The sequence below is a fragment of the Globicephala melas genome, chromosome 1, assembly GCF_963455315.2.
Source record: "Globicephala melas chromosome 1, mGloMel1.2, whole genome shotgun sequence".
Taxonomy (NCBI): domain Eukaryota; kingdom Metazoa; phylum Chordata; class Mammalia; order Artiodactyla; family Delphinidae; genus Globicephala; species Globicephala melas.
This window is the reverse complement of record NC_083314.1, coordinates 53,097,546-53,112,562: the sequence shown is the minus strand read 5'-3', so window position 1 is coordinate 53,112,562 and position 15,017 is coordinate 53,097,546. Positions and strand designations below refer to the sequence as shown.

General features: G+C 38.8%; 1 protein-coding gene across 4 annotated transcripts in view; it reads left to right on the top strand.

The window, feature by feature from the left end:
- The window catches only part of PAPPA2 (pappalysin 2), a 565,818-nt gene that overhangs the window by 450,463 nt on the left and 100,338 nt on the right, over window positions 1-15,017 (top strand). For all 4 annotated transcript variants that reach the window (XR_009563406.1, XM_060295976.1, XM_030875398.2 and 1 more), the window contains 2 exons: window positions 12,474-12,606; window positions 12,808-13,024. Coding sequence is in view for 3 of the 4 variants with exons in the window: in XM_060295976.1 (XP_060151959.1) it covers window positions 12,474-12,606; window positions 12,808-13,024 (350 nt within the window). In the remaining variant the exon portion in view is untranslated. The remainder of the gene's footprint in view (window positions 1-12,473; window positions 12,607-12,807; window positions 13,025-15,017) is intronic.

The following is a 15,017-nucleotide window of genomic DNA, read 5'->3' as shown; positions in this document are numbered from 1 at the left end:
AAGGTGCTACCAATTTAGTCAGGGAGTTAGGAACTGACTAAAAATATATGCTCAGAGGAACATTGTAAGCTCTGTTTTTACCATTTATCAGTTATGACCTTATATAAATCATATATCCTTCTTGGGCACCATTTTTCTTAGAGTTAAAATGAGGTTCTTGGACCAGATGATTCCTTCCAGCTCTGCATTTTATTTCAAGTTTGATGGTGAATTTTAAAAAGAATGATATAATAAACAAATATGATTAATATAATAATTGTAGTCTTAGGCTATCAAATGCTAAGGACAAAGTTAATTATATCTATTGATACTTTTAGAGCTCTCCTACTCAAAATATGATTGACTTCCAAAAGCATCAGTGTCACATGAGATCTAGGTAGAAATACAGAATCTCAGATCTACTAAATCAGAATCTACATTTAAACGTGATTCTCAGGTGATTTGTGTGCACATTAAAGTTTGAGAAGCACTACTTTAGAGGATTGTTATCTCATCATTCAGTAAAATAATTGATGTTCAAAATGATGCCTCCAATTATCAAGTGAAAATTCACTGAAGTACAGAATCCTCTTTTTAAGAGGGAAGAAAAATTTCTAATTTATATTGTGATTATTTCTGTACACATGATTTAAATTTCTGAAAAGTTCTTGCTTTCCAAAATAAAATTTTCTCTTTGGAAAATTAACCTACATGGATTCCTGCAGTCTCTGGGAATCCTAAAAAAGCAAAGATGACTATGCATATATGAGTTTCATTTCTATCAAAAACTAGCCTAGTGCACTGAAAGAGGAGCTGCATCTCCCTGTGGCTAAACAGTTTATTCCCAGAGGTAAAAGACTCATTTTCCATTTTCCTATCTGATTGCTACTAATCTAACTTTGATTTTACATGAAAGCTTTTGCAGGCCCTAGATATGACAACTTAGCAGACTCTAAGTTTCATAAATAATTGGAATAGCATTTTTTTTTTAACCGGAAGGGAAGATTTCTTGGCTCTCCATTGAATCCCTCATCCCCTCACTTATGCATTCTCGTTCCCAAGAGAACCTTCATTATCTGTATTTCATAATACCTTTTCTCATTCTCAGACTTTGTCTTAAGTGGAGTTTCCCCAGGATTCAGACTCTGAGATAAAGATTTGCAGAAAAGTTTATCAAGAACTTTCCTTGGAATCAACACCTATGGGGGAATGAAAGAACTAGGAGTTGGCAGAGAGAGGAGTAGAACTATGAAACAGCCACACAAAAGTGTCAGCATCCTACAGGGAGCTACGATGGCCCTTCAGAGTTGTCCCACCTTGTCTACCACTCAATCCTATCAAAAGGCCATTGGACACGGGTTTCTTCTCTCCCCCTACTCCAGGGAAGTGGCATAACCTTGTGGAGGCTTTCTTTCTCTGAGGGCAGTTTCTGGAAAGAGACTTGATGTGAGCTGAATGCTCAGTCATGAAGAAGGGGATTTCAGTGGTACACCACAGTATTCACTACAGATTTGGTTTTGCCTTTCTGATCCCCCTCTGAGTCTCTCAAATTCTTCTAACACAAATTCTCTGCAGACTTAGCCCTGGTATCTGAAATCACAACTGAGGAGATGCTCTTAGAATTGAATTGAGCCAATAAGCTGATTTTGATCTGAGCCCTTCCACTGACTTGCCAAATCATACATTGTCAAATGCCTCCTCCTGGGTGGTGGGGGTCATAAGGGAGGTTTCTTCTTCATTTCATAAAATGATAAGTTGACCTCACTCTTCTGAAAAAAGAACTACATAAGCTCATGGTGTTTATAACCTTACTTGTACTATGAAGGAATAACACTGGAAATCAACTGGGTTTTGACCAATATCAAGAGAGACAGGAGCTTGGACATGGGAAGGAAGTCAAACCAGGTTCAAAACCCCCTCCACATTTTGACTCACATCCTCAAGTACAGAGGCCACCAAGAGGCCTCAAGCTCAGAGACAAGAGGCTAGTTACCTCACACCTTCCCTTCATCTGTTAGATTTGGACTTCAGGTAACATACCTTGAAACTTTGAGAGTTAATCTCTCCCTTGTCATATTTCTTAAGTCTACATAGACAGCAATATTATTAGGGTGAACCATATAAAATTGCCAATATTTGATAGCTTTTCACCTACAAAAAAAACCATGTGGGTCAACCAATTGTGTAAGCATTCTTAATCTAATTTCTGTTGACCCTAACTGAACTATGAATGGCTTTCAAAGTGTTCTCTTAGCTCCCTGAAATAGTATAACTTTTTTATATCTAAGTATTTATGTGACTTCATTTTTTTGTGGGAGAGAGGGCACACACATCAACAAATTTTCTAACAAATTTGTTATTTTCTGCTGAACCAAATTAGGAATCCCTGGGCAGTCAGAAGAACACAGAAAACCCAAATTCCTAACTGTCTAGCATTCAGCTAGAGGAAGTCACTTAAGCTCTCAGAATCCTACGTTTCACTTGTATAGTATAACCTTTGTATCCTGGGGATATTGTAATAAAAAGGTCTCAAATAGGAACAAAAACCCAATGAGCTTATTGGAGGCTGCAGCAAGGCATTTGATCATGTTTGGCAAACTGTATAGTGCTATGCAAAATGAAAATAATATGTGCTCACTTTCTCCTGTTCAAGGGCCTTCCCTTTCTCTCTGGAATCAGGAAGTGCCATAGATGAATGAAAATGGAAAAGCACACACACAAAATAACATCTCAGTAATAACCAAAAGCATTCTGAAACCTCAGAGAAGATTCTTTTCAAGTTTGTGGTATAGTTTTATGTTCTGCTGTCCAGGGACCTCCACAAAGGATGACCTGGATGTCGAAATGCTTGGTCTGGGAGTCTATTAAGTGTGTTTGTACCCAGCAGGCAGATTGAAGAGGGATTTCTTAAGCCCAAACAGTTCTGCACCAAGAAAACATTCTTTCAGTCTTACCCCTCACAAGTGGCCAGAAGTTAGATCCAGCAGTTAATGTGAAGGCTTTGGATGGAAAGCAATTGAGTGTGCAGGACTGGTTTTCCACTCTATCAGTAAGTCTCAACTTATCTGCCTATCATCTATCTATCTAACTATCTATCTATCTATCTACCTATTATCTATCTGTCTATATCTAATCCATATTTTCTCTGCTTCAAAGTATTTTGCTGGAGATTCACTGAGCTAATTTCACTGGCGAACATTTTATTTTTAGACTGTTCCTCAGTCCTGAGAATCAATTGCTTTTCTAAAAGATCTTACCTCCTTTCTGATATCTAACTATACTTTGTCTTCTTCATAAAAGCCACATTCAAATTAATTTTATATTGCCCTGTAATACATAAATGCAATCTCCTTGTTAAAACAAATAATAAAACTTTACAAATAAAGCTTACAAGTCCCTTGACCTCTTAGCATCTTGGACTTTTCTCTTGGGCCATGCCTGGTCCTCATTTCAGATCTGAGTAGTCCCCGAGGAGGTGCATCTGGTGTGCTTTGTCCTGAAAGGAGCTGCTCTTCATATTGTACATTTGATGTGGTGATTAGAGGAGTGTCATACTTGTAGTGGCAAAGGTGACATGGGGTAGAATAAGCAGAGATTTGTGTTGACAAATTTTCTGCTCCAGCCAATACCTATTTTCACATTTAGGAACATAAAATCCATTATTTATTTCATAAAAAATAAAAATAGCCTAGACCATTATATATATTAAAATAGCTCTGCGTGGCTGTGGAAAGACCAGCTTATTATTTTCTGTATAATAAAATTTTTTTGGCTGCGCTGGGTCTTCGTTGCTGCACACGGGCTTTCTCTAGTTGTGGCGAGCAAGGGCTACTCTTCGTTGCAGTGTGCAGCCTTCTCATTGTGGTGGTGGAGTCTCTTGTTCCAGAGCACGGGCGCTAGGCACGCAGGCTTCAGTAGTTGTGGCTCACGGGCTCTAGAGCGCAAGCTAACTAGTTGTGGCTCATGGGCTTAGTTGCTCCGCAGAATGTTGGATCTTCCCGGACCAGGCACTGAACCCATGTCTCCTGTATTGGCAGGTGGATTCTTTTTTTTTTTTTTTTTTTAACATCTTTATTGGAGAATAATTGCTTTGCAATGGTGTGTTAGTTTCTGCTGTATAACAAAGTGAATCAGCTATATGTGTACATATATGCCCATATCACCTCCTCCTTGCATCTCCCTCCCACCCTCCCTATCCCACCCCTCTAGGTGGTCACAGAGCACCTAGCTGATCTCCCTGTGCTATGCGGCTGCTTACCACTAGCTATCTATTTTACATTTGGTAGTGTATATATAAGTCCATGCCACTCACTCACTTTGTCCCAGCATACCCTTCCCCTTCCCCATGTCCTCAAGTCCATTCTCTACAGCTGCGTCTTTATTCCTGTCCTGCCCCTAGGTTCTTCAGAGCCTTTTTTTTCTTTTTTTAGATTCCATATATATGGGTTAGAATACGGTATTTGGTTTTCTATTTCTGACTTACTTCACTCTGTATGACAGTCTCTAGGTCCATCCACCTCACTACAAATAACTCAATTTCGCTTCCTTTTATGGCTGAGAAATATTCCATTGTGTATATGTGCCACATCTTCTTTATCCATTCATCTGTTGATGGACACTTAGGTTGCTTCCATGTCCTGGCTATTGTAAATAGAGCTGCAATGAATACTGTGGTACCTGACTCTTTTTGAATTATGGTTTTCACAGGGTATATGCCCAGTAGTGGGATTGCTGGATCAGATGGTGGTTCTATTTTTAGTTTTTTAAGGAACCTCCCTACTGTTCTGCATAGTGGCTGTATTAATTTACATTCCCACCAATAGTGCAAGAGGGTTCCCTTTTCTCCACACTCTCTCCAGCATTTATTGTTTGTAGATTTTTTGATGATGGCCATTCTGACTAGTGCAAGGTGATACCTCATTGTAGTTTTGAACTGCATTCTCTAATGATTAGTGATGTTGAGCGTCCTTTCATGTGTTTGTTGGCAATCTGTATATCTTCTGTGGAGAAATGTCTATTTAGGTCTTCTGCCCATTTCTGGATTGGGTTGTTTGTTTTTTGGATACTGAGCTACATGAGCTGCTTGTATATTTTGGAGATTAATCCTTTGTCAGTTGCTTCGTTTGCAAGTATTTTCTCCCATTCTGAGATTGTCTTTTCATCTTGTTTATGGTTCCTTTGCTTTGCAAAAGCTTTTAAGTTTCATTAGGTCCCATTTGTTTATTTTTGTTTTTATTTCCATTTCTCTAGGAGGTAGCCAAAAAGGATCTTGCTGTGATTTATGTCATAGTGTGTTCTGCCTATGTATTCCTCTAAGAGTTTTATAGTGTCTGGCCTTACATTTAGGTCTTTAATCCATTTTGAGTTTATTTTTGTGTATGGTTTTAGGGAGTGTTCTAATTTCATTCTTTTACATGTAGCTGTCCAGTTTTCCCAGCACCACTTATTGAAGCGGCTGTCTTTCCTCCATTGTATATTCTTGCCTCCTTTATCAAGATGAGGTGACCATATCTTCTTGGGTTTCTCTGGGATTTCTATTCTGTTCCATTGATCTATATTTCTGTTTTTGTGCCAGTACCATACTGTCTTGATTACTGTAGCTTTGTAGTATAGTCTGAAGTCAGAGTGCCTGATTCCTCCAGCTCTGTTTTTCTTTCTCAAGATTGCTTTGGCTATTCAGGGTCTTTTGTGTTTCCATATAGATTGTGAAATTTTTGTTCTACTTCTGTGAAAAATGCCAGTGGTAGTTTGATAGGGATTGCATTGAATCTGTAGATTGCTTTGGGTAGTATAGTCATTTTCACAATATTGATTCTTCCAATCCAAGAACATGGTATATCTCTCTGTCTGTTTGTATCATCTTTAATTTCTTCCATCAGTGTCTTATAGTTTTCTGCATATGGGTCTTTTGTCTCCTTAGTTAGGTTTATTCCTAGGTATTTTATTCTTTTTGTTGCAATAGTAAATGGGAGTGTTTCCTTAATTTCTCTTTCAGATTTTTCATCATTAGTGTATAGGAATACAAAAGATTTCTGTGCATTAATTTTTTATCCTGCTACTTTACCAGATCCATTGATTAGCTCTAGTCGTTTTCTGGTAGCATCTTTAGGATTCTCTATGTAGAGTATCATGTCATGTGCAAACAGTGACAGTTTTACTTCTTCTTTTCCAATTTGGATTCATTTTATTTGTTTTTCTTCTATGATTGCTGTTGCTAAAACTTCCAAAACTATGTTGAATAATAGCGGTGAGACAGGCAACCTTGCCTTGTTCCTGATCTTAGTGGAAATGATTTCAGTTTTTCACCATTGAGAACAATGTTGGCTGTTGGTTTGTCATATATAACCTTTCTTATGTTGAGGTAAGTTCCCTCTATGCCTACTTTCTGGAGGCTTTTTATCATAAATGGGTTTTGAATTTTGTCAAAAGCTTCTTCTGCATCTATTGAGATGATCATATAGTTTTTCTCCTCAATTTGTTAATATGGTTTATCACATTGATTGATTTGCGTATATTGAAGAATCCTTGCATTCCTTGGATAAGCCCCACTTGATCATGGTGTATGATTCTTTTAATGTGCTGTTGGATTCTGTTTGCTAATATTTTGTTGAGGATTTTTGCATCTATGTTAATCAGTAATATTGGCCTGTAGTTTTCTTTTTTTGTGGCATCTTTGGCTTTGGTATCAGGGTGCTGGTGGACTCGTAGAATGAGTTTGGGGGTGTTCCTCCCTCTTCTGTATTTTGAAAGATTTTGAGAAGGATAGGAGTTATCTCTTCTCTAAATGTTTGATAGAATTCATCTGTGAATCCATCTGTTCCTAGGCTTTTGTTTGTTGCAAGATTTTTAATCACAGTTTCAATTTCAGTGCTTGTGATTGGTCTGTCTATATTTTCTTTTTCTTCCTGGTTTAGTCTTGGAAGGTTGTGATTTTCTAAGAATTTTCCCATTTCTTCCAGGTTGCCCATTTTATTGGCATATAATTGCCTGTAGTAATCTCTCATGATCCTTTGTATTTCTGCAGTGTCAGTTGTTACTTCTCCTTTTTCATTCCTAATTCTATTGATTTGAGTCTTCTCTCTTTTTTTCTTGATTAGTCTGGCTAATGGCTTATCAGTTTTGTTTATCTTCTCATAGAAGCAGCTTTTAGTTTTATTGATTTTTTCTATCATTTCTTTTTCATTTATTTCTGATGTGATCTTCATGATTTCTTTCCTTCTGCTAACTTTGGGGTTTGCTTTTCTTTCTCTAATTGCTTTAGGTGTAAGGTTAGGTTGTTTATTTGAGATGTTTCTTGTTTCATCAGGTAAGATTTTATTGCTATAAACTTCCCTCTTAGAACTACTTTTGCTGCATCCCATAGGTTTTGGATCATCGTGTTTTCATTGTCATTTGTTTCTAGGTATTTTTTGATTTCCTCTTTGATTTCTTCAGTGATCTCTTTCTTATTTAGTAGTGTATTGCTTAGCCTCCATGTGTTTGTATTTTTTTCAGATTTTTTTCCTGTAATTGATATCTAGTCTCATAGTGTTGTGGTCGGAAAAGACACTTGATACGATTTCAATTTTCTTAAATTTATGAAGGCTTGATTTGTGACCCAAGATATGATCTATCCTAGAGAATTTTTCCATGAGAACTTTAAAAAACGTGTATTCTGTTGTTTTTGGCTGGAATGTCCTATAAATATCAATTAAGTCCATCTTGTTTAATGTATCATTTAAAGCTGTGTTTCCTTATTTATTTTCATTTTGGATGATCTGTCCATTGGTGAAAATGGGTTGTTAAAGTCCCCCACTATTATTGTGTTACTGTCTATTTCCCCTTTTCTGGCTGTTAGCATTTGCCTTATGTATTGAGGTGCTCCTATGTTAGGTGCATAAATATTTACAGTTGTTATATCTTCTTCTTGGATTGATTCCTTGATCCTTTTGTAGTGCCTTCTTTGTCTCTTTTAATAGTTTTTTGTTTGTTTGTTTGTTTTGTTTTTGTGGTACGCGGACCTCTCACTGTTGTGGCCTCTCCCGTTGCAGAGCACAGGCTCCGGACGCGCAGGCCCAGCGGCCACGGCTCACGGGCCTAGCCGCTCCCCGGCATGTGGGATCCTCCCAGACCGGGGCACGAACCTACATCCCCTGCATCGGCAGGCAGACTCTCAACCACTGCGCCACCAGGGAAGCCCTCTTGTAATAACTTTTATTTTAAAGTCTATTTTGTCTGATATGAGAATTGCTACTCCAGCTTTCACTTGATTTCCATTTGCATGGAATATCTTTTTCCATGCCCTCACTTTCAGTCTGTTTGTGTCTCTAGGTCTGAAGTGGGTCTCTTGTAGACAGCATTTCTACAGGTCTTTTTTTGCATCCATTCAGCCAGTCCTTTTCTTTTGGTTGTAGCATTTAATCCATTTACATTTACAGCAATTATTGATGTATATCTTCCTATTACCACTTTCTAATTGTTTTGGGTTTGTTTTTGTAGGCCTTTTCCTTCTCTTGTGTTTCCTGCCTAGAGAATTTCCTTTAGCATTTGTTGTAAAGCTGGTTTGGTAGTGCTGAGTTCTCATAGCCTTTGCTTGTCTGTAAGGTTTTTTATTTTTCCTTCGAATCTGAATGAGATCCTTGCTGGGTAGAGTCATCTTGGTTGTAGGTTTTTCCCTTTCACCACTTTAAGTATGTCCTGCCATTCCCTTCTGGCTCGCAGATTTTCTGCTGAGAAATCATCTGTTAACCTTATGGGAATTCCCTTGTATACTATTTCTTGCTTTTCCTTGCTGCTTTTATTATTTTTCCTTTGTATTTATTTTTTGATCGTTTGATTAATACGTGTCTTGGCATGTTTCTCCTTGGATTTATCCTCTATGGGACTCTCTGTGCTTCCTGTTCTTGATTGCCTATTTCCTTTCCCATATTAGGAAAGTTTTCAGCTATAATATCTTCAAATATTTTCTCAGTCCCTTTCTTTTTCTCTTCTTCTTTTGGAACACTATAATTTGAATGTTGGTGCATTTAATGTTGTCCCAGAGGTCTTTGAGACTGTCCTCAATTCTTTTCATTCTTTTTCCTTTAATCGCTCTGCAGTAGTTATTTCCACTATTTTATCTTCTAGGTCACGTGTCCGTTCTTCTGCCTCAGTTTTTCTGCTATTGATTCCTTCTAGAGAATTTTAAATTTCATTTTTTGTGTTGTTTCTCATTGTTTGTTTGCTCTTTAGTTCTTCTAGGTCCTTGTTAAGCATTTCTTGTATTTCCTCCATTCTATTTCCAAGATTTTGGATCAACTTTACTATTATTACTCTGAATTCTTTTTCAGGTAGACAGCCTATTTCCTCTTCATTTGTTTGGTCTGGTGGGTTTTTACCTTGCTCCTTATCTGCTTTACATTTCTCTGTCTTCTCATTTTGTTTAACTTACTGTGTTTATGGGTCTCCTTTTTGCAGGCTGCAGGTTCGTATTTCCCATTGTTTTTTGTGTTTGCCCCTAAACACAAATCTTTGGGTAAGTTTGGTTCAGTGGGTTATGTAGGCTTCCCGGTGGAGGGGACTGGTGCCTGTTTTCCAGTGGATGAGGCTGGATTTTGTCTTCCTGCGGGCAGGGCCTGGCATGCAGATTCTTAACCACTGCGCCACCTGGGAAGTCCAAGAGCAGCTTTTAAAAATATCTTCTTTGTTCACATAAAGTATACACTTTTAGTTTTCTAATTATACAGCCAATTCTAGAAATTTCTTTGTCTATATATACATAAAAATAGGTTTTTAATAAATGCATGTTGAACTGAATTTTTAAAACTCTATTAAAATAGTTATATATACAAAGTATATTTTTCATATATCCCATTTATAAAGTAGAGATACATTCTATACCAAGAGCTTCAAGTATCACCAATTTCTATGGAAGCAGAACCTGGAGTATCAGTTCACATGTACAAGTGCCATTTTAAAAAAACATATATGAAATTTTTTAGCCCATAAATTTCAGAAAAGTGTAATTCTCTATATACCAAAATATATGGTTGTATGTTTAATTTTAAAACTTTCTTCTTTATCGTTGTCTTCCTGAAGTATAAACTGGATAAAAAATAATTCCTTTTTGGAAATAAGAATTACTGAGTCCTTACTAGATGGTAGGCACTCTCCTATGTGCTTTTACGTGATTTCATTTCATCCTCATAGTAGCCGCCTGAGATAGGTAGTATATCTGTTTCTCAGATGTGGAAGAGGCACCCTATGCTCAGAGAGGAGAGATGGATAGTTCAGATCTACCCAGCTAGTAAAGATGGAGTAAACCCAGGGTTCTGCCTGGCCAACACTCCCTCCAGAATGGTGAACTCACTTGATTCCCTTTACCGTGGCTCAGACTTGTCTCTGCTTTTGAGGTTCCAGTAGTTGTGTTAGAGTGTTATACTTCTTTGTGTCTGGTTGCTACTGTGGATCATATCAGGTATTCAGATGAGAATGAAGTTTGGCTACCTCTCTGTGTCACTGTGAGAGAAAATGCCCAAGACTTGGCATCCAGTACCATGATCAAACCCTTGTCTCTCGTTGCTTTGTGTATCCCAACATTTCTCTGCTGATGTCTCACCTGTGGTTTTCCTACTTAAGCCACGGACTGGAAATCCTGGAATAGCTGCTTCCCACAAGTCAAGGCACAGAGACACTGCCACCAAGAGCAGGCTTTAAGGTTCAAAGTGATTTGGGATTCAAAGACCCATAGAGCAAGGAGATGCAAAACGAGATGGAGGTTTTGGGCATGGGCCCTCAAGATGGAGAAATCATAAGGCCTACAAATTAGCTTCAGGTGGGTGGTGACTATTTTGGGACCCAACAGACAGTGGGAAAACTGAGCTCTCCTGTTGCTCATTGAAGCCATTCCATTCTTCGAGTCTGAGACCTACTGAGGTAAAGCCACCAGGTACTTGTTTGGACTCTGTTTGTTCCTGGCTCAGGAAACAACCCAGAGCTTTCTTCCAGTACTCAGGTCTCTTTTGTGGTGTGTGAAAAGGAAGAGGTTGTGGGAGTTCCCAGGGCACTTTGATGTCATTTGGGGCTGGGGTTGAGGGCTTTGCATTAGGCTCCTGGTTACCTTATGGTGTGTTTCATGTCTAGCCCTCATCCAGCCAGGAACAAAGGACCTCGTATTGCAAGCCATAACCTATGGGTCTGGAAGTTTCTTAAGTTATAAAGAAATATTTATTACTTCAAAGAGGGGAAATGAAAAGGGGGAAAAAAAGACACTGTAAAAAAAGAGTGTGGCTGGTCTTTCCCTCAAAGGAGGAAAGGAAGAAGGGAGAGTTGTGCTACATTGACCACTGAAAATCATAAAATCACCCTAATTGAGCCAGCAGTGCAAATGGACACTCTATAAACACACCACCAAGGCTCAGGAAAAATCAGTCTCCGGACAAGGAAGAATTCTTATTAAAATGGAAAACATGTTTTACTCTCCTGCTCCCCATTTTAAGAAAAGACCTCTGCCATCAGATGGTGTACCCTGCTCTGACACTGAGGACAGTTTTTCTGGAGCTTTATCCCCTTCAGAACCTGATGAAAAGCTGGAGAAATACACACAGAAGGTTGTACAGTCCAGCACCAGATTCTAATAATGCAACAACCATCCAACACCAGGGAAGACTGGAGTTAATTCTCAATAGAAATTAAGAGTAATGTTGAGCTATAGGAAATAAAAGTAGAATTACTACATCAAATAATTTCAATATGGAAAATAAGTTCTCCAGGTCATTCCCCAATCTCTGAGGTGTTTTCTTTTATATTAAAGGATTTCCAGGGACAAAACAGCCATAGTTTACTGTGAAAGACTGTTTCTTCGTTAATTAGTCTAGCCATCTAGGTATATTTCTTATAGATAACTGAATTTTCATCGTTGGCTTATTCTTCAGCCATGGATAGGGTATATGGGCTTGAGGCACCAAAAGAATAAGAATAAACAGTTTGGCAGCTTCTAATCTCAGAAGCAACCGAATCTTCAATAGCTTCTCTCCCATGGCATAGTTCAAAAGCTAAGTGAGAGGTTCTGATAAAAACTTTAGGGGAGAGATAAGGAGATAGGGAAGGATAATTAGCTATGCCAGTTCAGAACAAAGTGTTAGCAAGGTGATACTCTTGTCCACGTCTCTCACTTTGGAGATAGGGAGGTATTGTCTACCTATGCTGTAGTTTACTGTCTCCACAGATGGTCTATTTGAGTGATCTTTTTGAGAAATTTAAAGAAAGATTCAAGTGACAAGCAATTGGTTGACATAAAAAGTCTCATAAAAAGATAGGCAGCTCAGTAGCTGAAAGTTATCTTCTTTCCAGCTAATTTTGACTTTTGATGTGACTGTGGCTATCTTTCTGTGCCTACTCCATGTTTTTTCCCATTGTAAAGGAGAAGGGAGCTCTTTATGAATGGTGAGCTATTTGAGAAGTATAAAAATAGTTTGACACGTGCCTTGATAGCCCACTGGAAATAATGGCTTGTACATGTATGTGCTTATGCCTAGGTTTGTTTCAATAGACCAGGAGTGGCCACAGCAATTTTCATTTTCTTGACATCTGATGGCCTGGTGCCTGGGGAACAGCGGCCAACAGTGACCCTTTACCTGACCGATATCAGTGGAAACAACCACTCTCTTGGTGAGTCTGACAGTTATCCCTTTAGGACCACTAGAGGACAAACCATTAGACCCAGGAATCAGCTTGATGTCTGTCTCTGATATTGTTTGAGACCTTGCTTACATCATACAGCTATTGAGAAGACAAAATGAATACTAGATATGGAAACTTGGTACTACATGAAAGACTTAAAATATTATTCATCTCCTTGTTTCTCTTCAGGAAGCTATGAACTGTCATGCCAGCATAACCCACTGGTTATCAATGTAACCCATCACTCGAATGTCCTCTTCCACCATACCACCTCAGTGCTGCTGAATTTCTCATCCCCACTGGTGGGCATCTCAGCAGTGGCTCTAAGGACATCCTCCATCATAAGTCCTTCAGCTTCCAACAACTGCATCCCAGAGCACGAGGGGCAAAATCATCAGGGACAGAGGTACAAAGTCCCCTTTCTTCCTTTTTTTCTTTCTTTTTGTTGTGATGTGTTGCTATCATTTTCATACATACTATTGTATATATAGTGGGTGCTTGTCCACTAACTAAAAATGGGTCTAAGAACTTCTAAAAAGACTTAAGAAGCAAGCAAAGAACAATTCATAGAAGGCACACTTGCGTTTTATATTTTGCTCTTCTTTCCTTAGCTGAGAATAATGTTTATGTAAATATTTATCATCTTTAAGGTCGTAAAATCTTTTTTACATATAAAACCACTGCCTTCACATCAACATTGTTATGTAAACTGCCAAAAATTCTCTGCCAAAAACTCAATGTTCCTTAAGTGATGTATATTTTTTCACTTGTTCCCACCTGGACAGTGTATATAGCAAGTTTAACAATTAGTTTCTAAGGCATGTCATATAATCAATTAGATTTACATATGGAAATCAGGACTACATTAGCTATATGTGCCCTTCTGTGGACATCTGTAATTGTCATCTAGATAGCATTTCCTGGACTCTCAGCTCCTGCTAGTAAGGAACTGTTCTTCATAGCATTGGTATGCCCAAGGTTGGCCCTGATGGGGCAAGGAGCAAGCCAAACACAGTAATCTGTGCTGCACTTGGGCTGGACTCATTCTATGAATGGTCTAATCAGTTGAGTGGCACTGTAGGTAACAGGGTTTGTTCCCTCAAGGAGTGAAGTGTCAGGCAATTGGGATCCTGGTCACAAAAGCTGGAGTTGCAGGCAGCACTCCATCACCAAGGAGGAACTCTGATACCACCTTGCCCAACCTAGGTATCCCAGAAACCCAACCTTGACTAGGGAATAAGTGTAGACAGTACTAATATAGTATATTAGTTATCTTTTGCTGTGCAGCAAATTATAGCAAAATTTAGTGGCTTATCACGGTTTCTGTCAGAGAGGAATCTGGGTGCAACTCAGCTAGGTGCCTCTGGCTTAGAGTCTCTTAAGAGGTTGCCATCAGCTGTGGGCTAAGCATGCAGTAACCTCAAGGCTCGAGTGGAGCTGGAGAATTCACTTCCAAGTTCACTCATGTGGCTGTGGCAAGCCTCAGGAGATCTGCATCCAAACTCACTCACACAGGTGCTGGCAGTGGGCACACTCACATAGGCATGGCTCAGTTCCTTGCCATGTGGGCGTTTCCATAAAGTGCCTGAGTGTCCTTATGACATGGCGGCTAATAATCCAAAAAATAAAGAGAACCAGAGAGGGTGAGTACACGAGAGTCTGCCCAGAAAGGAAGTCAGTCTTTTTATAACATAATGTTGGAATTGACAACCCATTACTTCTGGTATATTCTATTGATTAGAAATGAGTCAGTCCAGCCCATACTCAAGAGGAGGGATGTGCATCAAGGCACGAGTCATTAGGTGCCATTTATCGCATGCAGTAATAGTAGTTTATATTAATCAAGCACTAACTGTGTGTCAGACATTGTTGTAAGTGCTAGGAAGGGATAGGGTCTAGGTAATGGACATTGCAACACTAGCCAGTTCATCTGCAACTTTTAAGTCTCCTTAGTGAGCAAAAGTCTTCAAATATTAATGTAAGAATGTAGACTATTAAAATAGCATTTTTTTACTAGAATTATTGCCTCTGTCTCATGTGTTTTCCAATTATTTTCTCTATTGGTTCTACCTCTGGCCTCAAGCCATACAGAATTTCTTTCAGGTCCCTGAAACATGTGTTCTTGTTGAGCTCCATGTCTTTGCACACAATGTTCCTACTTTCTTGAATGCTGTCCAGTACTTCTTCACTTCAACTCACACTTGACCATCATGATTCACCTTTGTCAATGAATTTTTGGCAAACTCCCTCCCTGTTTCCATAGGACATTGTACACAACCCATGCTTTACGAAGGCAGCTATCACATAAATATACCTATTTATTTATTTGTTATTCTTTCCCACTCTGAGCTCCCTGCAGTAGGAATTCTGCTCAGTATCTCTCAGTACCTACTAAAGGC